Raw genomic sequence first — 25,877 nt, 5'->3', positions numbered from 1 at the left:
GTACTAGACAATCCTGCAGGCCATGCAAAAATAAAATTTAAAAAAATGCTAGCTCTTTACGGAGGGTACTTAGGATGTTCGCAAGCGGTGAGTGTTTAAATGAAAGGGTGTTTGTACTGTGCGTAAAAAACCTGGTAATGTCTTTTCAGAAACTGAGTTTACGTGAACCAGAGTGTGCTGACGCTTTCTGTTGTCCATTTGTCTATTATCCCTACCAAAATTACCCGTCAACATGACAGGCCACCTTCAATTTAAGGACACTTCTGGCAAGTCAATCGCAGGTACCCCTGTACTATCTTTTGCAATTAGTATATAAGAAAACTAGCTATTGTAGTCTAAAAATCAGTACTGGTACAATGGTGCACAAGTGCTTTCCATGACCACTTATGATCTGGTTTAGCTCCTTGCAGGACACATACCAATTAATTCTGGTGGGTTTTTTTTTGGGGGGGGGTGGGGGTGCATATTGTGCGAGTAGTATGCATGGCCATTTGTTATTATTATCAAGGCAGTACATACATTCGTTGGATTTTCCTGCTACTGCTGGTACTGGGTCTGCATCATCAACTGTAGAAGAAAAAAAATGTTCAACATGTGAGACTTTCATTTTTCAGACCTCAATAAATTAACACATTTATTTTAAGACTCCTTCCTTTTTAAGACCAGATTTTTTGATAGATTCCAGTGTGTTAGATTTTGAGAATACAATTGGGCAGAGGAATATTCTTAATCAAGTCATTCAAAAGTTATTCACTTTACAATATCAATTTTACATTGCCTTTGAACAAAATTTTGACAACAGAAGATTGAAACCACACATACATACTCAGAAATCAAACAAATGTTTAGGAGTTATGAAATCAGTGTTTTTTTTAAAGTTTGGCCATGCATCTTCTTCATATTACTTCATTGCAATTATATATTCTTATGTCCAAATCAACTGCACTTCACTACCCCCCGTGGGTTAGGGGGAGTCCCATATTGGTTGGAACGAGAAAGAATTTACCCGATGCTACCCAGCATGTCAGGGGCGGACCTAGGGGGGGGGGGGGGGGGGTTCCAGGGTGCCCGGAACCTCCCCATCCGGGTTTTTTTGTTTTTGTTTAATATTTACTGAATAGATACCTTGTTATCTTCCAGGAGAGGCCTCCGATTGACCTAAACAAATAAAATTCCTTCAGCATCTGGGGGGCATAGCCCCCCAAACCCCCCACCAGGGCTCTGCCCCTGGACCCCACCTCCAATTTGGAACCCCCCCCTTATCCACAACTAGGTCCGCCCCTGCATGTCGTAAAAGACGACTAACGCTTCTGTTTCTCCTTTTACCCTTGTTAAGTGTTTCTTGTATAGAATATAGTCAATTTTTGTAAAGATTTTAGTCAAGCAGTATGTAAGAAATGTTAAGTCCTTTGTACTGGAAACTTGCATTCTCCCAGTAAGGTAATATATTGTCCTACGTTGCAAGCCCCTGGAGCAATTTTTTTATTAGTGCTTTTGTGAACAAGAAACAATTGACAAGTGGCTCTATCCCATCTCCCCCCTTTCCCCTATCCCATCTCCCCACCCTTTCCCCGTCGCGATATAACCTTGAATGGTTGAAAACGACGTTTAACACCAAATAAAGAAAGAAAGAAAGAAACTGCACTTCACTGAGCTACTTTGTAGAAGGTCCAGAAAGGGTACCAATGTCTATCACATAAATACCACTGCTAATACATGCATACTTTTAACTGTTGACTTTGATGACTGTTACTTTCATGACATTAAAAAAAAGAAGACTGATCTGAGAATCAATAGACTGATAAAAAAATCACAGAAGGACAAACAATGTGTGTGCCAAATGCAAATCTTAAGTCTGTTCTGTTCAGCAGATGTAACAAGTATTAATTCTGGCCTTTTGGGGTTTGGTTAGCTTTGAACAAAAAGAAAAACAACGATGTGTATGTTCAAATTTGTTTGAGGGCAAATTGGTTCAATCATAAAACTGATTCATATCAAACTAAAAAGATAGCATTTACACTTCTGATGTAATGTTAATACATCTTTGATATCAATCTACATGTATTTTTGTGCAATGCAGGTTTAGTCATCTAAAACATTATTGAAGTCACGTTGTTTTATCTGATTCAGATAAATACCCACCTTTCCTCTTGTCTGATTTCCCCTTCTTCGTTGTCTTTGTTTCTTTCCGAGTCACCTGAAATATGAATATTTATAATGAATAACAGAATAACACAAACATGGTGGAAAAAGACAGTTAAACAAGAAGTAAATGCTCACACACGACTGGCCTTTGTAACCCCCGCCCATCCCTAACCCAACCTTACCCCATAGAAGACTCCCTCCCTAAGACCTCCAACCCCCGATCAGACATTTTCAAATCCATGTTTTCTATTATATTCTGTCAATAACCTAGAGCTGTAAGTTTACCCCATTTTAAGACCTGATGTTCTCAGGGTTTTGTAGGTCTTAAAAGGAGGATTCCACAAACCTCACTCAGTGACTAGCCTGATAAAATCAACACCCACCATATTTTGTAAAAAAAAAAAGAGATTCTTTTAAGGTAAGGAATCCCCATGGGAATTGGCAAAACATTTTTTACTATGAGTGTTTTGGGGTATGACCCAAACATAGGTGACCTTTTTTTGATTGGCTGATGTGTGCTATGGTTTCAAGCCAAACTTTGCAAAACGAAAAAGGACTGCGAAAAAAAAATCTTGAGCCTCATAAACACAGTGCGGTTGAAAATGTAAACACTGAACCTCCCACCTCCTCCTCCATTGCAATAGCTCGCTCATTCAGGTATTGCGACTCTTAAGAAAAAAAATAATAATAAAAGTCAAACACAGTAAGACCGAAGACTGTGAATTTGACACAAAAGACAAACTGACAGGTTTCAAATCTGTGAATATCAAACTTTTGAGATGTTTTGTAAACAAACTGTTGCTCCCATCATGTAAACAACCTCCCTCCCGGCCATACTTGTTTGTCTTACGTCTAATCAAGCATTTAAAAGCAATGAAGATCATTTGTATATATGTCGATGTCTAAGAGAATAAGACTGTATTTAATTACAGTCGAGATCGCTTAACACGAAATGAAAGGGACCAATATTTTTTTCGGCTCAGAAGATAAAGCCTCATAACTTTTAAAGAAAGCAACATTCAAAATCCCAATCATTGTGCTGTTCTATACACATGAATTAGTGCTTTAATTTGGGTGTGAAATCGGTTGCAATAACTCTTTTGGTCAAGTTTTTATTATAAGGAGTACCTACCAATGTTTCGGCTGAAGGTCATGTCCTTCAGGGCTGTTCCCTTCTGTTGAGGGACTGACCCCTCTTCCATTGCAAATAGAAGAGGAGCCATCCGCGTCACCTGATGACCCTGGAAATTTTGTCGGTAGTGTCGAAGGTGGACCGCCTCTGTGTGGCATATCCATCGGCACAAGACCTCGAAGTCCTGGTCATTTAGTCCCAACACTTGGGCTGTTGTTGCGATTTCTTTATGGAGGTTGGTGCTGCGTAGCCTTTCCGGGTGTTGTATTTTCTCGGCTACTTCGTCCACTGTTACACGAAGGGCATCCGATCCTCTGATGTAGCCATTTGAACCCTACAAAAGAAGGTACTAAATTAGAGAGGAGTAAGGAACCCGTTTAAAATAAGGTCAAGCCATTTTGTTATACCTTTCAGTATAGACGATTACCCATTTTGTGACAGCCATACAGAGTGGAAGGCAGAAATCAGTATCTCGCAAAATGAGGGCACTGTTGCATGCTTGTCATTATTTGTTTCAGCATAGCAATCGTTAGATTCGAGTAGAAATTGCTCTTAAAACATAGCATGCTACGCCAAAAGCATAGCAGTTGGCAGCTATGTGTGTGTAGGTGTGTGTGTGTAGATGCATTCCGAGGAAAATGTGGGGCTGATCTTCATGAAACTGTCCATATAAGTTCTGCCAGATGATATCCCCAGATAAAAAAAATCTTTTTTAATAAGTGTCTTTGATAATGTAATATCCGCATTTTAGTGAAAGTTAATGCAGGTTCTGTCACGCCCTCATTTTTCTTTTGATCAAATTGATTGAAATTTTGGAGGCTTAAAATCTGAAAAATGTAATTAAAATTAAACAAATCTGCTATCGATCCAAATATGATTTCATCTTATATTTTATCATTCTGTTATTCAAAAAAACATACACACGTCATGTTTGGATTAAATGCTCAGAAAGTTAAAAAGAATAGGAAAAGCGTGCTTACCTATGAAGCTCTATAGCCTACTATGTTATCCCTTGCTTATTGATATATATTTTCCCATGTTCTTCAGGTGTCATGTAGTGCAAATTGCACTCATTTGTCTATTTGTATGTTATTTACCCCCCCTCCCCCTCCCAACAAAACAAAATGAGAAAGAAAAGGTTCTAATTGAATGCCATGCACTATTATTACCTTGCTGTTTAAGGCAAACACAAAAGGGTTACTCGATGCAACCATTCCTGCTTGACGAAAGTCAACAAGGCTGTGCACGGCTTCCTGGACTTCAGGTGTCAGGATCACTGGCAGAGGGCGTGACCTTTTCCCGCGCAGCATAACCCTGGCATGGGTTGTCAGCACACGTTCTTCCCCCTGTGTCAGCCGAAGTTCTTTAGTGTGGCTGTCCATGCCTTGGTGAATTTGTTCTAAGTCTTTCAGCGTCATAGTTGCAGCCTATAAAAAAAAAAGCATATCATATGAAACGTTATCAAAATAATATCTAGTCAAGATTTGAGACTGAAACTAAGGCAGCAACACTGAAAAGCAGTCAATATGTAGTAAGGTTTGGCCTGTCTCTACAAAGCATGCTAATGTGAAAAGTTAAGCAATAGTTTCTCAGTGCTAAAACCTAGATGGTAAACAGCTATAGTTTGATCAGAAAACAAGAAAAGCAAATGCTTGCACACAACTCGCCTTCGTTGCCCCTGTTAATGCTGCCCAAAACAAATAACGGTTTTGGGGGTGACAAAAAAAGAACAGGGCCGGAGTGCTATGTAAATTAGGAGCAGTTCTTCCAAACCCATTAAAAAAAATATGACACTACTAGCCTGTTCCCGTATACTGAGCCAGATTTTTTTGTTTTAGCAAACTGCATTGCAGTTCCAGAGCAAATGATCATCGTTCCTTAACGAATGTGTTTAAACCTGTTTTTCTCGTAATATAATAATGCACAGCTCGAAAATATGGCCAAGAACAAATCTAAGGTTCATCGAAGAAAGAAGAATAACAACATTCTTGTCCAACACAACTTGCATTTTGCCGTGTGCGCTGTAAAATCTCCCAACCTTTAAAGCAGACGAAAAGCAGACATCTTCATATTTTTCCAAGGGAAAAGTCATTGGTCATAAAGTCTTGCAGGACAGAAACATACTTCTCTACGCTTTCTTTTCTGTTCATATGCAGTTGCTTCTCAAAAATAAAATGTAATTCTTTATCTCAACTTGTCAAGTAAGTCAAACAACCATAGCACACAGAACTGGGCAATGACACTGATTTGAATAGGAAAGATCTTTGATAACGCAAATATAAATTGTTGTTTGTTTGTTTGTTTGCTTAACGCCCAGTCGACCACGAAGGGTTATATCAGGGTGGTGCTGCTTTGACATTTAACGTTGCACCACACACAAGACATAAGTCGCAGCACAGGCTTCTTGTCTCTTCCAGTCACATTATTCTGACACCGGACCAACCGGGCTAGCACTAAACCCATAATGCCAGATGCCATGCGGAGCAGCCACTCCAATTTTAAAGTCTTAGGTATGACCCAGCTGGGGTTCGAACCTACGACCTCCCGCTCACTGGGCGGACGCCTTACCACTAGGCCACCGTGTTGATGTGGTCACACCTATCTCGAGAACTAAGCATCGCACAGAACCAGCGCTCTTCCATTTTGTCACCTTCCTGAACCATCTTACCTTTTAGAGGAAGGGAAAAAAAAGCTCTTTCAGCTTCATAAAATAATGTTAAAGAGAACTTATGTGACCATAATTTACTTCAAACCTAAAATTATTTGACATAATTATTTAAACTGGCACAACCTCCAGCCTCCTCCCACTGACATACTTATCAATACCCACCACATTTTAAAAAGAAATTCCTTTTTTTTCAACAAGAATCATAATTGTAATTCAATCAAGTTGACGTTTTAATGAAACAGATCCTGTGATTGGTTAGAATGCCCCAACTCATTAAAAATTACTGGTAATTAACAACCTGCTGGCAAGGCACATTGATACAGCTTCAACTAGTCTCGGTTAGCTTTGTGGGTCATTTTACAAGTAGAAAATATGAAGGACAACGAAATACCAAGGCCATAAGGTATGCGAAGTGATGACGTCGAACACTTGACGTAAGTTGATGCATGAATTCTTCAGGCACTACGTCAGGAAATTCCAAAGATCGCTTTTGTGATGAAAAATTATTCTAAAGGCAGTTTACAGAGTGGAAATTTGGTTTTTCACTGATAAAGTGGAACAGCCTTGTATACTAACCTCTGTCGGTCATCTTCTGTTGAAAATGATGATGTATGCCAGAACAACCTCCGCAAGTCTTCTCCACAATTCCGCTGATGCTCCCGTTTTGATTTTCTTGGAAGAAAAAAACAACACAATCAATCAGCAAAATGACATGATCCCTTTCAAAATACATAAAATCATGAATAGTAGTCGGGGGTGTCGTTTAGATTGGCCCTTCGCCTAATCGCCGATTTGTTTTTGATTTGGCTGAAACTTCATGTTATCTTTACATTTAGAATTTTATTTTTTATTTGGGGCACAATCCAGAATTAAATAATGTTTCAGACATCAAGGTGGAAGTTACTCAAAGCCCTGAAAGTCCAAAAAATAGTGCACTTTTAAAAATGTATAAGCCAGAGAACAAACTTTACTGACCAAATCAACAATTTGATTCAGCATTTACTCACATTTGACAAGTAGATTACCATTTCTACTCGCCAGTAACATGTTTGCACTTGCCATGGCAAGTAAATACTTGCAACTTTCAGCGCTGTAACTCTGGTCTGTATGTTATGAAGTGTGAGTATATGACACCCTTTTTCCAAAATCATGCACACCAGAGCCAGGATAAACTAATTATTTTTCTGCGTGAGCTTTATAAAACACATTCAAGAAATATATATTGACCCACTATTAACCCATTTGAGACCATTTATTGTCCAATATTAAGATTAAGAACACCCTACACATTCAACTTGCCACCACAACATCCTCTCCCCACCCCCATCCTCAACCACCACAACACTTCTTTACCACAACTTACAAACAAGTAGCACAACTTACTTTTGTCAAACTCTTGATTTTCTCCCTCAAACTTTCACACAAAATTCGAATGTCAGATGTTAGTGGGATCTCTGCCGTTTTTGTGATTTTTGTCTCCTTGAGTTGCAGTGCCGCGCGGTGTCCCACATCCATCCCCCAACTGGTGGCCATCAGATGTTGAAATTGGGATGCGTCTTGACCAGTTTGGCAAGCTTTAATTTCAGCTCCTTGAAGAGCTTCAGCACACCTGAAATATTAATTCAAAGAATACACAAATGTTCTATACATGCAAGAGGACATTATAAGATGTTTGATGGGTTGTTGACAGACCAGCTTCTTTGTCGGTCCGAGGGGGAGCATATCATCTTTTGTTTCATATTTATTGACCAAGACCCGTGATCGGGAGGTCGTGGGTTCGGACCCCGGCTGGGTCATACCTAAGACTTTAAAATTGGCAATCTAGTGGCTGCTCCACCTGGCGTCTGGCATTATGGGGTTAGTGCTAGGACTGGTTGATCCGGTGTCAGAATAATGTGACTGGGTGAGACATGAAGCCTGTGCTGCGACTTCTGTCTTGTGTGTGGCGCACGTTATATGTCAAAGCAGCACCGCCCTGATATGGCCCTTCGTGGTCGGCAAACAAACAAACAAACCAAAAAGATATAAACACCAAAACGGTTTTGTATGACGGCTTACTAGTGCCAGAACCTAAGGTTACCATTTTCACGTGAAAATTAGTAAATAACAGTGTTAATTATTATTTTTAATTTTGCCTCGTTTTCGGTCACAGTAGTCAGACTTTAAGAGTCTCTGAGAGGCTACAACGTCCGTCAAACATCACTCTCACAATATTTCTGAAATATCTTTTAATAGAAGGCCTTATCGAGCAAGTTAGGCCCAAAAAAAAAATTTGTCTGTTTCTGGTCACCCGACCGACCCTAAATTTCGGCGCCGACCCTAAACTCTTTTTTTCCAAACTCAAAAATTTTTCCCATTTGTCTAAGCTCAAGATGTAAGATGTCTCAAGTCTTCTTTTCTGTTTCATCATGGAAATATCAGACCAGGTAAACAAAGAAAAACATTTCATACTCTTTCAGTCTTTGTCACAGATTTGTAAATGTGTTGAGTGTCTTGTCTCTTTGTATAGTGAATCCAGTCTCTTTGCGCGATTTTTTAAAGTTAGTTTTATTGGTCTACATTTGGGAGAAAAAAAAATCCCTACCTACCTACCCTATTTTTTTTAGCCATGTTACCAGAAACAGACAATTTGTTTTGCCTTATCCGTAGGGAAGATGCATGTCAGTTTTCTGCAATAGCGCTTTCCTTAACGTTGTTTTTGGGTAACTTAAAAAAAATAATAGACCCCAAAAACTTTCGAATCGAAGCTGATTTTAGCAGACGGACTTTTGATCAGCTGTGGTCACACACTTTCACATATCTTTCAATATAATTCCTTATTCGACAAGTTGTCAGGCAGACAGGTGTGCCTCATATTAATTTCCACTACTACACTCAAACATCTGCTTTGTAGTGTATTAATGAAAGACAATTGATCCGAAAATGTTCGAATCGAGAGAGGAAAAATGGCGTGTGGCCGGACTTGTGCTAAAGGTCCGACCACTAGCAGACTGATCTGTTCGGTCTAGGCTAACACACTTTCACAAATGTCTTTCGATAGAATTCGTTATTCAACAAGTTGTCGGACACACAGTTGTATGTCACTGTTATCTACACATGCGTTCAGCTCTTATTGTTAATTTGCATCGGATTAAAGAACTATGGGCCAGAAAAGTATTGAATTGAAGGATTTTCGCTCTGGCCGGTGTAACAGTCGCGCATGCGCATTGAACCTCCACAGTCACAAGGCACATGAAAATTAGTAATTAACGCATGACATTTTTTGTTTTGACGCTAGTAAGCCATCAGGAGGCGAGCCAAAACTGAAAATTAGACATTAACACTTAAAATAGTTATTAACATGTGAAAATGAGTAATTAAAACGTTTAATTTAATTTTTGCGTGAAAATTAGTCACTTTCACAGGTCAATTACGAATATATTGTTTTGGTGCCAGTAAGACATCATACTTTTGGTTAAAAGCCTGTAGTTGCATTGGCTAGTAAAATTGTTCCCTTACCTGGTAAAATATCAGAAGCCCTAATACAGTACGACTTTACAAGTGCATCGTGCATTCTAATCAAATTCGCAGTTGGCCCAGAGAGACACCGGAAAGGCAAATGCTTGCAACGAAATTCACGATTGGCAAATCAAGTCACGTGGACAACCTCAATCAGTCATAACAGACTGGTTCGCAACCATTGGTACTCGGCTACTTGTGCTATGTTCATTGTTGATTGTCGAGCGATGATTGAACATTTTGCATGCCTGTCATTTTGTGTTTGAACGTAGCGTAGAGTTTAGCGAAACAATTACAGCAAAATCGTAGCATTCTACGTCAAAATTTTAGCAGTTGGCAGCTCTGTGGGTAGTACATATTTTTCCACATCAAATCTGCCCGAAGGGTTTTAGAGATCCAATTTGCCAAAGAAAACGGCTCCTTACATAGTGCACCATTATCTTTCATGTGAAAGTAACAATAAACTGACTTACACTCAGATGTCTCAGACGCTGGGTCGGGGGAAGAGGTAACACTTGCTCCTTCGGGGTGTTCAGCACTTGTCTGGGCTCCTGTGAGGATACATACATTAAATTCAATAAATTCTGCTCTTCAAAGAGAACCAGATTTGTGGTTTGGACATGCAGGCATGATAGTTGGCCTGGTTATATTTCTGCCGGCTCCTGTTGATATCCATTCTTAATATGTCTGTTATCATTTGCTAACAGTCAGCATTTTATAAATAACTTATCCTAAATACATTACATTTCAGACGCTCCTTTAATTTCAGACACTCATTTGAGATGCATGAAATGAAAACCCTGTTATACAAGTAATTACAAACTAATTGCAAAGTGCTTTCAAATCATCTGTGCATTGGCTGTGCTTTATGTGTAGCAAAACGGTTCTTATTTGATGAGAACGAGTACGTTACACTCAGCCGAAGACAAGGCGTAGAACACAGTCAAGATATGGGATCAATAAAGCCCCTCTGACATAGAAATGGAAAAACTTGCTAAATGAAGATTTTTGCTTTGATGCAGTTGTTTTCTAATGGGAGCCGCCGTACATGATTCTTGCTCACGTACACGTCTGCACTCTTGGGGCCCAACAGCTCAGATGGCAGGTCTTACCCAATCAGCAGCATTGCGTCTCTTGGCCATGCTTAATAAGCTTGCCTCTATGTTTTTGGCATGAGTTATTTCCAAAAAAAAGTAAGTCCCTGCAGGCAATATAATCAGCTGTGCAGACAATGCCCTGTACCAGAGACTGTTGAGTACATGCCTGGTTGTCTGTGTGTGTTTTGGTAAGGCATCGAGTATGTGGGGGAGCAGTAGTAATTCTCTTGAAAAAGGATACTCTCTTTCCGCCAAATTTTTCTTTCCTTCTTCCGCAGCAAAACTTGAAAAAAAAGTGCAAATGTTTCAGAATCACTCATCAAAGAAAAAATTATTTTGGATTGAGGAAACAGACCAGTACACTGTACCTTCATCATCTGCTTAGAATACTGATGCTCTCATGAGACGTAAGATGGTAAACATGTCTCTGTGCCACTACAACACACGAAGTGAAACAAGAAACAGATGGAGAAATATGTGGCCATGATGGCAACCACTAACAATTCAGTTTTTGTTTCCCAATCCATTAACCACCCAAACTTTGGTTCTGCCTCCCATTACCATGCAGAATTCTCTCCTAGATTGCAAGGTAGCTGCTTGTTTTGTGGGGCATAGGACCTACCTGTCACGTTGGTAGAGTCTTCGGCGCAATCATCCAAAAAGTGGAAGTCGTGGACATCTTCAACTGTATCATCAGAATCATCATCTGAAAACAGAAATCAAGTCAGATATCTAAATTTAAAGCACAATGCTGCGCATTTAACTGAATCTTTCTGTAACTGACATTTTGAGGTGAGACCAGCTGCCTTCCCTAGTTTATAGACAATGCATATCACTAGAGAGAGAATGTCGCTTGCGTGTCTTTGTAAAGGGATGTGCATACAAGTGTTCCCTTCTTTGGCCTTACACTAGGTAAAGAGATCAATAACTGAATAAGGCACAGGGGTCCAAATTGGGGAAAACAGTAGCACCTTACAGTCCTGAAAGTACTGTATATGGTAGATATCCAATTATTCAAGCAAAACAACACACACAGAAACTAGTTTCTTTGAAAAAAATAGACAAGAAATATTGTGTGCTCTTGCCATACTGAAATTCCCACTTAAATCGCAGGGTAGCTGCCTGCTTAGTTGTGCATAGGACCTACCTGTCACGTTGAGAGGGACTTTGTTGTCATCATCAGAAACGTCAGAGTATTCAAATTGAGCATCGAGTTCAGAATCAGCATCTGGAAACAGAATCAAGTTAGAAATCTTGATTTAAAGTACAATCCCCCCTCAAAAAATAGTCGTTGCCCACTACCTCAGATACAGTTGGGTTTTTTTCCATGTGGGCCAAGCTAATTCCCCGACATGCATACCGGTACATGCACATAATCAACACCCAGGCTGATATGGTAAGTTGCATTGTTTTCAGGAGTTACTTCTTTTTAGATTTACTACAGTTACCCCACATAAACCATTGTGTTTGTTTGTTTATTTGTTGCTTAACGTCCAGCCGACTACGCAGAGCCATATCAGGACGAGGAAGGGGGGGATGAAGGGGGCCACTTGTCAAGCGATTCCTGTTTACAAATGCACTAACCCATTACTTGTGTCCCAGCAGGCTTTAGTAAAACTAAATTAATACCTACTGGAAGATTACCAGTTTCCAGTATGTTAAAATAGGCTTAACCTATCTACTGCTGGACTTACATCAAAACACTAACAGATTAAACTATACATGAATCGCGAGACAAGCGGCAAGAGAAGAGATTTTTGGAAAAAATACAGGTGAATGAGCAAGAAGGCAGAAAAAGAAAAGAATTCATGAAGAAAAAGAGAGCATGACAGGAAAGAGGAACCAAAAATCTACCTAACAGCAAACTAGAAAGCTCCTGCGGTTCCAAAAACAGGAGGGGCCTTTAATTTCATAACCGCAGTGCCCCACTGCGCTGATAAACCATTTTGCTGAGAGCATCCAGGCTCTACTTTTAGAATGTGATCAAGTTGAGTTATCATTCTTTCAAACAAGCATCTGTCAATGTCTGTGAGGGAACGTCCCACTAGTCCGAGGGTTCACTAGTCCGAGGGTTCACTAGTCCGAGGGTTTACTATAGACGCTCTCTTTTCCAGTTCGTCCCACTAGTCCGAGGGTTCACTAGTCCGAGGGTTCATTAGTCCGAGGGTTTACTATAGACGCTTGATTTTCCAGTTATTATACCGCCCCTTAAAAGGCAGTATATAGGTTTCACTGTGTCTGTCTGTCTGTCTGTGTGTGTGTCTGTGTGTGTGTGTGTGTGTGTGTGTGTGTGTGTGTGTGTGTGTGTGTGTGTGTGTGTGTGTGTGTGTGTGTCTGTCCGCAAATAGATATCCGATGTTTGAGAACCGATTTCAATGAAATTATGTGTGAGGCTGTAGTACAACCCAGGCTCGATCCTCTAATTCAGGTCAGTGGGATAACTAATTGACCCTCACGGGCAAAAGGAAACCCGAGGTGCTATATAATATGACTAAAAACTGTAGGCAGTTCGATCACGTAATTGTCCAGTCGGCGGTATCCTGATCAATTTAATATCCTTTCTTCAGTCAAAATATAAATAACTAAGTTTCTTGGGGGAAATAGTCTGAGATTTCTTCAGTCAAAACACCACATTATCTTTTTGAATGAAAACAACTCAGTTTTTTTATGAGATTATTCTTCGATTTGGTTCCCACAGCAATGAAAAACACACGCACGCACGCACACGCACATCCACGCACACATACACACACAAAATAAAAACAAATCAAATTGAATATCCTTTGTTCAAGCGTCTATAGTGAACCCTCGGACTAGTGAACCCTCAGACTAGTGGACCCTCGGACAAGTGAACCCTCGGACTAGTAGACCCTCGAACTAGTGGACCCTCGGACTAGTGAACCCTCGGACTAGTGGACCCTCGGACTAGTGAACCCTCGGACTAGTGAACCCTCGGACTAGTGAACCCCTCTCAAATTTAGTTATGCGGACAGTGTCCCGAGTACAAATTTCAGTTTTAAGCCAGTGTTTCTGGAGCTACGAAACCGAACAATGAGAAATCGTCTTCCCCGAATCGGCGAACTGCAGCTCGGTGAGAACTGTATCAATACCACAATCCTTCACGCGATCTGACCTAACCTTGACCCCTGACCTGGGACCTGGAACTGGGTGGCCGAGGTGGTAACGCACTTGCGCTTGGAAGCGAGAGGTTGCGAGTTCGACCCTGGGTCAGGGCGTTACAGTGGCAATTTCCCCCCCCCCCCCTTTCCTAACCTAGGTGGTGGGTTCAAGTGCTACTGTCTTTCGGATGAGACGAAAAACCGAGGTCCCTTCGTGTACACTACATTGGGGTGTGCACGTTAAAGATCCCATGATTGACAAAAGGATCTTTCTTGGCAAAATTGTCTAGGCATAGATAAAAATGTCCACCAAAATACCCGTGTGACTTGGAATAATAGCCATGAAAAGTAGCATATGCGCCGAAATGGCTGCGATCTGCTGGCCGATGTGAATGCGTGATGTATTGTGTAAAACAAAAATCCATCTCACACGGCATGAATAAATCCCTGCGCCTTGAATATGTGCGCAATATAAATTGCATAACATTAAAAAAAATCCCTGCGCTAAGAACTGTACCTACGGAATACGCGCGATATAAGCCTCATATTGATTGATTGATTGATACATTCTACACACGACACAAACCAGTCACCTGTTTTTACCCCCCCCCCCCCAAAAAAAAAAAAAAAAAAAAACCGTTTTCTTGAGATACACACTTAACCTGCATACGTGCCAACGAAATGTTGATCCTTGCTTCAATACTTTGAAGCTGTTGCTTGGATAATAACCAGGTAAAATTAGTATTCCGATGTTCAGTCAAATGTTAAAGTTTCTATCACACACACACACACACGCACACACACACACACACACACACACACACGCACACACACACACACACACACACACACACACACAAACACAAACACAGACATACACACACACATACATACATACATACGCACGCACGCACAGACAGACAAAGTTTACCATCGCATAGGCTACACTTACGTGAGCCAAAAATGAGAGAGAGAGTCGTCAGTAAGTAGTGGTATTGACACGTAGCGATAATGACACGTAGCACTAAAAGATGTAGTGCTGTCGACACGTAGTGATAATGAACGAATGATAGCGACTCATAGACAAATTAGGTGTAGCACTAATCAACGTAGCACACATGACACGAAGGACAAAATAATGACACGTAGCACAAATTACACGTAGCGCCAGCGATACGCACCCGATGAGTGTACTCGGCAGGGCAGCAGATTTTGTGTAAAAATATTTAGAAATGTGGAGGTTGGAGGTTGGGGGGTGGAGGTTGGGGGGTGGAGGTTGGGGAGGGGGTGGGGGTAGTGAGAGGTAGAGATTTGCTTCTAGCAACGACTGAGTGAGCATTTACCACAATCCATGTGACAAGCACATGGCGCCAACCGCTAAAGGAGATTTACCTGTATAAATATCCCGACCCAGAGCGGAGCAAATCATTCATCTTCGAGCACAGCCTTCTTGTTGGTAAGTTGTCCGTCCAGTAAGTACGTTGTTCTCTCAATCAGTCGAAAGGTGTTCGCGGGCTTAACCACGTTCAATTCCGTTAGGACTAAAATTGATGAGATGTGTGCATTTGGTTGCGTGTGATCTGTTTATGAAATGAAATATTGTTGAAAACTGACCGTCTGATTGCAGTCTTGTTGAAGAAACAGTGAAAATAAATTTGAAAGGGGAACTACTGGGCAAAGCATGAGTTACTTGCCTTGGGAAAGTGCTTGTGTTGAACGTTTGTGCACGGCACATCTAGATTCAGAAAACAACCGATCTCATTATAGATTGTATATGGAGATTCATGTTTTCAAGCCTGCAGTTGCTAGTTTAAATGCAGTAGGCTTATGTTTGTATTGTGTGCTCCAGAGATGTATATTTCGTACATTAGAGCGTTTGGAACATTTCAATCGCAAAAGTCTATAGCTCCTAAACCTGTGTGCTATCGAGGATTCAGGTCTGTTGTTGGGTTAGTGATTTTGATTGCTTGGTAAGTTAAGCGTACCGAAAAATAACTAGCCCTACAAGTTTACAGGGAGAAAGAAGCAGAGGGGGGAATAAAACAGAATATTGGCGTGAACAAAAGAACACGCTTGTGTTACAGTGTATAGTGAACGTCTTACTTCCAGGTGCACGGAGCCCCCATGGCTTTCCGGCATTTGGCAAAAATAGCATAGTTTATTAACTGTCTTGCAAGGGGTCGAAAACTGCAACTTGTATACGAATTAACTTGTATCATTGTCGACGGGTGACCGCTTAACACTCGCTCAGTATGACGTCAGATCCCGCACGTGAATTTCGCCAAAAACCTACACGTAGAGGTCACATTCCGAGTCAAGTCAAGTATTTTATTGTTTTGGGCCCAGAGGGCTTTGAAACAAAGATATAACTTTAACAAAATCAGGTAAGAAATCAGACAGATACTATGTATACATTAAGCAGACAACGATAATATACAGCCGAAATAAATTGGCAATACCATTATGCCATGCATCTTTTGTAAAAACACAAAACAAAACAAGAGCATGTATTACACACAAATACATACCAATAAAGAAACTAGATGTAACGCTAACATACTAAAATCAAAACATGGGCTACAAATCCTGTTAGCTTCATTAGTTTTATCTTGGATTTACAATTCATTAACTGTTCATATTTTAAACAATTTGGGTGAGATCGGTAATAAGGACTACTTATTTTCTTCTTTCAGACACTATACTTTCGTCGGTACAAATGAACAAATATTGAAACTCATCACCCAATTCATTTGTATCGCACATATCACACAATCTGTCATTTCTAGGAGCATTAAAAAATCTGTGTATTGGCAACCTATGATTGCTTGTTCTAAATTTTGCTAATTTAACTTGGAATGTCCTAGGCAACCAAAGCAAATACCTTTCCAGACACAAATCTTGTTTATATATTCTGTAATTAAAACATAAGCTGTTGGCATTCACGTCAGTGTTCCATTCCTGCAGGAATTGATCTCTTAGCCTTTGTTTTACAACGTTTTTAAAGCCTGAGACGGCAAGACTCTAAGTTGTCCATAAATATGATAGACCCAACTTATTTAATATAGTATTGACATGCTACAACCAGGGCAATTTAACGTTTTGTACATGGTACATGGTACAACCTCAAATGTAGTTTTAACATCAAACAAGACATATTATTCGCACCATCGTTCATTTCTTTCATCAGTTTATACCAATAAACCAGTAACTGACATTGTACCTCAATTCTAATTGAATAACGACCAAGCTCTCCGTAAACCATACAAGTGGGTGTAGTTTTATATACATCAAGAAGCATTTTTAAAAATCGCAATTGAAACCTTGATAATATGTCTAATGAATCATATCCCCACACCTTACAACCATATTGCAACATTGGATGTACACACTTCTCAAAAAGATCCAATTGCACATCAATTGGTAAATTTAGTTTTTTACATTTTCGAATTAACGAGAACATTGCACGGTTACCAATCAAACATTGACGTTTCATGGCATTATGAAATTTGTTATTATAATTAAATAGTACACCTAAGTACACATAGTCCCAAACTACTTGGACAGGTACTCCATTCAAGACAAAATTTGGGATATTCCGTATTTTCCCCCGCGAAAAAAACCCTATTTTTGTCTTTTCAATATTTACGCTTAGTCCCCAGTTTTTACAATAACGATCTTGTCCATCCAGGGCTTTTTGCATTTCACCAGGTGTTTCGGCGAGTATAGCAGTATCATCAGCATATATTAACAGGAACAAATACATATAGTCATTAATGCGTTCAGCGTCTATTTCTTGGGCTCTTTTCATGGGCAACTTTAGGCTGACATCATATTCAATAAGAAACTGCTGCAGGTCATTTAAAAATAGTGAGAAAAGAATCGGTGATAAATGTTCGCCCTGAAGAAGCCCGATGTTTGAGGTGAACGCCTCGGAGAATACACTATTCACCTTCACGCACAATTTTGCCTTATCATACATGTCCTTAATTACATTCAATACCTTACCATTAATATTCCGTCACAGTGGTTATCAAAAACAATTGCCTCAGTTCGCGGTCATGAACAAGCTCGCTGCAGCTCGCAATTTTCATGACCTCGAACTGTTACCATTAATTTTAACATCCACTGAGGCGAGGCGTGAAACTCATTCATTCACCCTTTCTTCAGTCAGTCAAAGACAAAAGTGTTTTGTGCCACTGCTTGATCTAATTCCAATCACTCTGCCAGCCCTAGGGCCGGACCCCGGGGGGGGGGGGGGGGGTTCCAGGGGTTCCGGAACCCCACCCCTGGAAAAAGCATGTACCTTGCTTTGACTTTTACTAGTTTTAGCACCAAAACAATGCTGCTCTTAACCCTCAAAACAAGGCCAAGAATGCACCAGATTGCACAGATTTTAACCGTTTTTCAAAAATGTTCCGGGGGAGCATGCCCCCGGACCCCCCTAGTTCGCGCGCCTGCTTTGCAGCGCGCGCTTGTGGCTTCGCCACTTCGCTGATTTGCCCCCCCCCCAAAAAAAAAGGAGGAACCCCCCTCTTACAACTCATTTGGTCCGGCCCTGAGCCCACGTACCTGCCCATGTGAGTGATTGTAATTCTCACTTGCGTAGTTCGGTAACATTCATTCGATTCCGCTAAGATTTCACAGCAGTTGATTGATTTGGAATAAAATCAATAACACAGTTAAGCCGTTGTTCTGTTGTGGCGGTAAAAGCAGGTAGATACTTGTGTGGCGGTAAAAGCAGGTAGATACTTGTGTGGCGGTAAAAGCAGGTAGATACTTGTGTGGCGGTAAAAGCAGTAGATACTTGTGTGGCGGTAAAAGCAGGTAGATACTTGTGTGCTCCTTCAATGTGTTGGTATTGCTGAGGAAAGCTTTGTTCCGTTCGTATTACCTTGCAGACGAACTTTTTCGGTGTGTTAATGTTGTCTACTCCATCGATGTACATACTTCTTACGTCTGAGCGTTCGGAACATATAAGTCACTAAAAGTAGTACTACAAAGAGTAGCTTATAAACCCATGAGCTATCGGGGAGTCGGGCTGGTTGCTGCGTAGTTTTATTTAATTCTGTGTATTGCTGATGAACTAAAATATAATTTCAGATGTGATTTGCTGCAAACAATGAAGATGGTGACGTCATCAGCCTGGCTGCTACCTGTGTTGGCGTGTGTCTGTGTCGTCAACTTTGAGATCACACTGGCAGGTACTTGTCACGTGGTTAGGTTCTCTTAATACACATTTAATCATTGTAATTGTGTGTGTGTGTGTGTGTGTGTGTGTGTGTGTGTGTGTGCGTGCGTGCGTGCGTGCGTGCGTGCGTGCGTGCGTGCGTGTGTGTGTGTGTGTGTGTGTGTGTGTGTGTGTGTGAATAAAAGTAATGTTTGTGTTGTTGTCAAATTATAAACGTTCAACAACTTACCTTTCTTGTGGGTTTGTTCCTGAATTTTGGCAGTCAGTTTGTTTTTCACATTGAGTCAAGTTTGACCAGGTGCCGGGGACTCGTGACCAGGGGGGTGAGAATAGAACGTGTCCGTGTGAAAGACACACTGCATGTACAGTCATGTTACTTTGACGTTGGAGGCAGTGTCCTTCCCGTCTAAACAGTTCGGCACACCGTGTAAGATCTGACCAGGCGTTAACATGGGCTGGGATAATCGTTCCACTTGGTCACATACCGAAACTGGACAGCCTGGGTGCTTTTTGCAGAATGTAGAAGGGAACCAATGAAGTAAATGTCTCATATTCAGTAACTATACATCCATCCCATATTACATGTTGGATCTATTACTGTGATTGTGTCTATTGAAATTGGTTTAATTCAAATATGTGTAATGTTAACTTGTGGAGTCCTGATTTTGCCTACATGGACCGCTGGACCCAAAAAGCAACATCAATCAAATTAAATCAAATCTATTACTGTTGGTTCAAAACGGTTCTTCTGTTCTCCTGTCAGCTAATGCGTCATCCATTTTGCAGCTAGAGCTTTTGAAGCTGAAGTTCATTTTGCAGCTATAGCTTTCGAAGCTGAAGTTTATTTTGCAGCTATAGGTTTTGAAGTTGAAGTTAATTTTGTAGAATTCTCTTAACTGTTCCATGTGCAAGTTAGAATTGTACACTAATTGAACTATGATCGTATGTATATGTTCTTATATTTCTTACATTTGATACAGCTGCTACAGATTTCGCGTTTGAAGCATTCTGTGTGAGTCCTCTTCTTGTCAGACCATAGAATAAGGAGTAGCCTTGATTTAGCAATGTCCATTGTTTGATTGTTTACGGTGCTTGTAAAAAGACCCCATTTTCAAGTACACCCACAAGTAACGCATGAGTTTGAAACCTCCTATAGTTATGACGTTACAATCTGACGACGCCATCTGTTCAAGCATAAAGGTTTGGCCTTTTAAATTGTATGTTACTTTTTGAGATTATTGACATGAAACATGCATGAAAGCGATTTCATCATTTTGTTTGAATAATACCTCGTAAGAGAATTTGGCCCTGTCTACAAAAGAAATCGTATTATCACCATTTCAGTGCACCATACGGCTTGTTGACAAACCAAAACTGATTCTATGTTACCCATTAAATGTTATAACGTTCATTCCGGGACCCGTCTTGTCCATCACGATAGAAACAAAGCAGACCAAGTAAAAATTAGAATGAACAAAATCAGCGTGATTTATTCCAAGAATTACACTTTAAATGCTGTCAGATAGTACACTCTATCTAAAAGATACCAAAAAGTCAGTGGGTACTTTACAGAACGGCAAAGCACCACCCACCTTTTGAGTGAGCAATGCCGATCCGCTCACTTGAACATGTCATTTTCAAAGTTCTGAAGAATCAAGTGAAATTGCGTCACCCCTATTTATGTAATTTCTTTCTGTCTGGAGTCAATTCTAAATCTGTCTCTCTCTGTTGGAAATGAAAAATCGAAGCAACTGATGCATTTTGTGAGATTTATGTGTGAACGCATTTCACCTGTTAGCATTCATCACGTCGGTTGAGTGATTGATAGACCCAGGTCACAAGATTAATTTGACTGAAAAGCAGAATCAGATGGGAGCGCTCCAGTTCCCATTGCGGTTGTTCCGTCTTATTTGCAGGGTCGGTTAAAAATGTATTTTGGTACAAACAGAAGTCTGTTATCATTTGCTAACAGTTAGTATTCTTAAAATAACTTCAGAAGTGGACGACCAGTATAATTGCAATGCTACTTGAAATGCCTCTGTATTTCCCATTTCGATTATTTCTTTTAGACGTGAAAGCATGCTCCATCGCGCGTTACGGAACGCTGACGATGTTCAACGGAGAGAAGGCTGAGGTGAAACTTCCCTGTAAATATCGACTCGCGGACTTTACGTGCGGGGACTACCGGGTCAAGGTGACCCCTGACAGTGCTGTGGACACAGATTACAGTCACCGTTTCTCCCCGGACACCGTGTGGGTCAAGGTCGTCAACACCAGGACCGGTGAATTCGTGAAGATACGCACCTCAGTGGAACGTCTGGACAAGGTTTGGAGTGACGATAGACACACTTCCGATCACTGCACGTTGTCCAAACCTTTCCTTTCTCTCGCGTTGATATGCTCATACAGTAGATGTGCACAAATATAGCTGTCTGCCGAGCGGAAAAATATAGAGTTATATGTTGTTATTGCGTAAACAAATATGGAAATTAAATGCACTAAATAGTTGGTTACTGAGGGCAAATATAAGTCAAACTCATTCTGTACAACAATGTAACAACAAGAGGCGAAGCCTTCAAGGCTCACGTAAGAAATCAACAAGCAGTAACACACGCTCACTCACTCCGTCACACACACACACACACACACACACACACACACACACACACACACACACACACACACACACACACACACACATACACACACACACATACACACACACACACACACACACAAACAAACACACACACACACAGACACACACAAACACACACACACACACACACACACACACACACACACATGTGGCCACTTTTTCCACTGCTGTCCGATACTTTTTATCAATACCGTACTTGTCACCATGCCGAGTGGATCTAAAATCGGAAGTCTCCATGTGGCTTCACAGCGTCGATCTTATTGTAGGTTAACCTCCTTTCTGAAACAAATGGCAAAATGGGATTAGTTATGATGACCACAACCTACACAAATATAAACGGTGTTTTGAAACAGAATAGTCAGGTTATACAAGCCACTTTACCTATGCAGCATGGTAACCCTACAATATGCGAAACATGTCAACTGACTGCAGCAGCCTGGTTCTTAAAATAATTCTGACGGTCAACACAGCCAAAACACTATTCACAGTCCATTCACATGAGATTTCTATAGCGCATAACTAAAAGCACTATGCACTAGTAATACCTTAAACAACACCTGTTTAATCAGCAATATTGTGGAACACATTAAACCGATGATTGAGTAGGCATGCATAGAAATGTATCTTAATGAATTGAAAGAAACAATTCCTTCTTGGTGTGTGTCTGCAGGAGTTAACACTTTAGTGCTACAAGTGTGAGCGACTTTTGAAATTGGTGAAATGCGTCTGCTGTCGTTTATTTTAACTCCCTCTGCTCTGCTGCGACTTCTTATCTGATTGTCTTTGTTCTGTTATTGCCTGTCATGTTGGTGTTGTTGCTGCTGCTGCTGTTGTTGTTGTAGTTGTTGTTGTTGTTGTTGTTGCTGCTGTTGTTGTTGTTGTTGTTGTTGTTGTTGTTGTTGTTGCTGCTGCTGCTGTTGTTGTTGTTGTTGTTGTTGTTGTTGTTTATTCTGCTTCTGTTGTTGTTGTTGTTGATGTTGATGTTGTTGCTGCTGCTGTTGTTGTTGTTGCTGTTGTTGTTGATGTTTCTGTTTTGTTCATGACACAAAATGTATAGTGATTAACTTGTACTTGCATGATTACAGAAAATCCGCGTCCCTCCTTTGAAGGAAAGTTTATACATGTACTTTGAAATGTTCGACAAACTTTGTGCAAGCTTCGCGAGACGCACACGCAGGTCAGCGTGACTTCTCCTCGGCACCATAATGAACAATACCTAAATACTTAATTAATATTTCACTCACTCTCTATCTGCAATCCAGTTCAGCGAGGGAAACAAAACCAACCCCTGGCAAGTAAAGAACGGCTCTGTGAGTGTGGTGGACTTTGCAGACTACGAACAGGCAGCCGCTGTGTTAAGGAAGGACGGAGTCTTCAGCGTGGAGTTCAGCAGTGCGGAACGCAGCGTGGTCGTCACGTGCTCCGACGACGAGTTTGTCTCCCAGGGACTGCCAGAGGCACTGTGTGGTACGAACACCAGCTTGTTGCTATTTAGATACCGGTTGCGAGTTTACCTTTAACGGGCATGTTCACATAAGCGATAAAGTAACTTTAGCTTTAGTAAGCCTGAGCCCAAGTTACCGTAAAGCAGCAGAGTTATCTCTTGCTGAGTAAACATGATCAGAGCATTCGTTTCCTCCCTTTTTTAAGATCCCAACCAATAAACATCAGAGAAAAAAACCAGGCAAAGAAAGGTGTACTTATGTTGTTGAAAGATTCTGATGAAAAAGCTTACATTTTGCTCTCTCTCTCTCTCTCTCTCTCTCTCTCTCTCTCTCTCTCTCTCTCTCTCTCTCTCTCTCTCTCTCTCTCTCTCTCTCTCTCTCTCTCTCTCTCTCCCTCTCTCTCTCTCTCTCTCTCTCCTCCCTCTCTCTCCCCTCTCTCTCTCTCCCCTCTCCCTCTCTCTCCTCTCTCTCTCTCTCTCTCTCCTCTCTCTCCTCTCTCTGTCTCTCTCTCTCTCTCTCTCTCTCCTTATCTCCCTATCTCTGACACTCCACGTTATAAAAAGTGCTCTTTGTGCTGTCATGCCGTGCAGGGGACGGGACAACGACTGACGTCATGCACAAGGCAATCACGACCCTGTTTCCAGTACAAGATGACGTGACAGATGACGCCCTCGTCGCTTACGTCGTTCTGAACCACGACAATGTTGTTCAGAGGCAAGTCACAACGGTTTGCCAGGCTGAGTTATCTGACCTTGTCGTATCGTCAACCGCGTCCCTTTACTTGTATCATAATGTGCACTTTCCATCCAGTCAGTCCCAGCAGTGTTGACAATTGTGCGGCTCCAAACAAGGTGCATGTGTTCTTGTCAGACAAAGTCACTGCTAATTACACATGAACATGCTTCCATTTGAAACTTCGAGGTCTTCATCGGGGATTGACGCCCGACAAAATTAGACTTTGGGAGGGCGTCAATCCACGATGAAGACCGATAAGTTCCAAATGGAAGCGTGTTATTCTGTTAATGTTATTGTAATTCAATCTGACGACGATCTCTTTCCTGCTTTCATGCGATGGTAAACAGACAGAATTGGTTCTGTTCTGTTCACACACTACTTTCAGTCCACCTACCTGCAAGGGTCAAGTCCCAAGAAATATGTCTCTGTATTCCTATCGTATCACTCTCCTTCTGTTTTGTTTTCTTTCACATACATTTTCCCTTCTTTTTTGACGGGTTTCTGGACAGCAAACTCAAAACAAATTCTTTTCATCACAAAAGCGATCTTTGGAATTGACTGACGTAGTCCGAAAGAATTCATGCATCAACTTACGTCACGTATCCGACGTCATCACTTCGCATACCTTATGGTCTCGGTATTTCGTTGGTACTTCATATTTTCTACTTGTAAAATGACCCTCAAAGCTAACCGAGACTAGTTGAGGCTGTATCAATGCGCCTTGCCAGCAGGTTGTTAATGGATTTTTTAGCGAGTGACTATCGACAATTAGTGACCGGTAATTTTTAATGAGTTGGGGCATTCTGACCAATCACAGGATCTGTTTCATTAAAACGCAAACTCGATTGAATTACAATAATGTATCAATGTAAGAGTTATAAAGTGAAAACATATTCGTCTTTTGAATTGTTTCCTCTGCGAGACGGTAATTAGCCCTTGATTACAAATAAAGGTTGATTTAAAAAACAAATTGTAATTACTGACAACTTTAAATTGAGCAGTTATAAAACGGAACAGTCACAATTGCAGCAACAGGCATCCTTCTCCGTAGGAGAACCCAGTTGGTGTACATCTTTTGTGATATGAAATCGTTACGAGTGTTGCTTTGATGTCTGTGTTTCAGTCCAACCTGCAAGGACCTGGCCAGCAAATCCACAAGCTGTCAAGACAAAGAGCAAGCCGCGATGGAGTGTGCGGCCATCTTTGGTGATCAAGCCGAGTGCCTGGCCGGGTCAGACACGTCACTGAGGGACTACTATGCTGGCTGTCTGACGTCAGTGTGTGATAACGTCACCTCGGCCCTGGAACCCATGAACAACTACATCAGAGAACATTGCGGTAAGCTACAGTAACTGAAACAACCCAAGTAACTACGTTATTTGTATTCTTATTTTTTTTTTAAATACTGTCGAACATTGCCAAGCGCAAGCCATTGATCAACACAGCAACGATCACTTGATTATGTGATACTTAGTCATGATTGTATTGTTGCTATTCTGATAGACACGTAGAGGAAAACAGTCTCACAGGCCCGATTCCGATCGTTGGGCCTTATTTCTCTGTGCAAAAGACAGATAAGCTGATGGTAGATTTCCAAATGAACACAGTACCCGCAGATCTACTGCTGATTTACGACGAGCAAGCTACAATCCAGGGCAGAGAACACTGCAGCTCTTCATTTGTTTCAGGAAAGCACGTCCTTACAAATTAACATTACAACTCTCTGATACAAAGACAAAGTGCATAGTGTACCACAGGAACATCCCGATAATTGAGTGGGACAGGATTTAAGCAATTCCCAGGGCTGCAGTGATCAGGTCCATGCTGCACTTTTCAGTGAAAGCGTGCCGATGTTTCTGCAGTGTGTACGTCCATTTTGCGGCATTATTAGCGTCCGAAATACCTTCTCGATGACCTGTGAAACAAGGTGACACGTTTCGCTTGAGTATACAAAATGGTTGCAAATAACGTGTTTGGTATTGACATGAACGGGTTAAGCATTTGCAATGGAGTTTGGCACATATGATATATGCATGCGTCTAAAAAAAAGTTGTATGCCAAGTTTTGCGTTCGTCATCCAACCAGTAGGACGTCATTAACTGGTTAAGTATTTACCTTAAAGCCTACCGCTAAATTGGACAGAGCGAATCTATGACGTTGCTATCCGCGGAACATGTTTAGAAAGAATGAT

The 25,877-nt window shown here is 41.0% G+C and overlaps 2 protein-coding genes across 4 annotated transcripts in view; one reads left to right on the top strand and one right to left on the bottom strand.

Annotated features, from left to right (window-relative positions):
- Window positions 1–516: 516 nt before the first annotated feature.
- LOC138951173 (uncharacterized) lies at window positions 517–11,874 on the bottom strand. 3 transcript variants are annotated; one of them, XM_070322816.1, is made up of 9 exons: window positions 11,688–11,873; window positions 11,163–11,246; window positions 9,917–9,994; window positions 7,329–7,554; window positions 6,522–6,617; window positions 4,447–4,704; window positions 3,278–3,611; window positions 2,143–2,197; window positions 518–567 (listed from the first exon to the last, which is right to left on the bottom strand). In XM_070322816.1, the coding sequence occupies exons 6-9, from the start codon at window positions 4,693–4,695 to the stop codon at window positions 564–566; spliced, it is 642 nt and encodes a 213-aa protein (XP_070178917.1). In that variant the 5' UTR covers window positions 4,696–4,704; window positions 6,522–6,617; window positions 7,329–7,554; window positions 9,917–9,994; window positions 11,163–11,246; window positions 11,688–11,873; the 3' UTR covers window positions 518–563. The 3 variants fall into 3 exon arrangements, with proteins under 3 accessions (XP_070178919.1, XP_070178917.1, XP_070178918.1); XM_070322817.1 differs by lacking the exon at window positions 9,917–9,994; XM_070322818.1 differs by lacking the exons at window positions 7,329–7,554; window positions 9,917–9,994 and having other exon boundaries at window positions 517–567; window positions 11,688–11,874.
- A 3,137-nt stretch (window positions 11,875–15,011) lies between these two features.
- The window catches only part of LOC138951195 (uncharacterized), a 14,440-nt gene continuing 3,574 nt past the window's right edge, over window positions 15,012–25,877 (top strand). The window contains exons 1-6 of the mRNA XM_070322848.1: window positions 15,012–15,115; window positions 18,760–18,860; window positions 20,917–21,173; window positions 22,769–22,973; window positions 23,542–23,665; window positions 24,810–25,024. Coding sequence (XP_070178949.1) covers window positions 18,779–18,860; window positions 20,917–21,173; window positions 22,769–22,973; window positions 23,542–23,665; window positions 24,810–25,024 — 883 coding nt within the window. The 5' untranslated portion in view covers window positions 15,012–15,115; window positions 18,760–18,778. The remainder of the gene's footprint in view (window positions 15,116–18,759; window positions 18,861–20,916; window positions 21,174–22,768; window positions 22,974–23,541; window positions 23,666–24,809; window positions 25,025–25,877) is intronic.

Source organism: Littorina saxatilis, linkage group LG16, assembly GCF_037325665.1.
Source record: "Littorina saxatilis isolate snail1 linkage group LG16, US_GU_Lsax_2.0, whole genome shotgun sequence".
NCBI lineage: Eukaryota > Metazoa > Mollusca > Gastropoda > Littorinimorpha > Littorinidae > Littorina > Littorina saxatilis.
Note: the sequence above shows the minus strand (reverse complement) of the source record. Positions and strands in the feature narration are given on the sequence as shown.

Coding starts and splice junctions, on each gene's coding strand:
- LOC138951173 (XM_070322818.1), bottom strand. CDS start 4,695: ATGACGCTGAAAGACTTAGAACAAATTCACCAAGGCATGGACAGCCAC. Junction 3,612..4,446: donor TGTTTGCCTTAAACAGCAAG/GTAATAATAGTG, acceptor CTTCTTTTGTAG/GGTTCAAATGGCTACATCAG. Junction 2,198..3,277: donor GACCTTCAGCCGAAACATTG/GTAGGTACTCCT, acceptor TTCATATTTCAG/GTGACTCGGAAAGAAACAAA.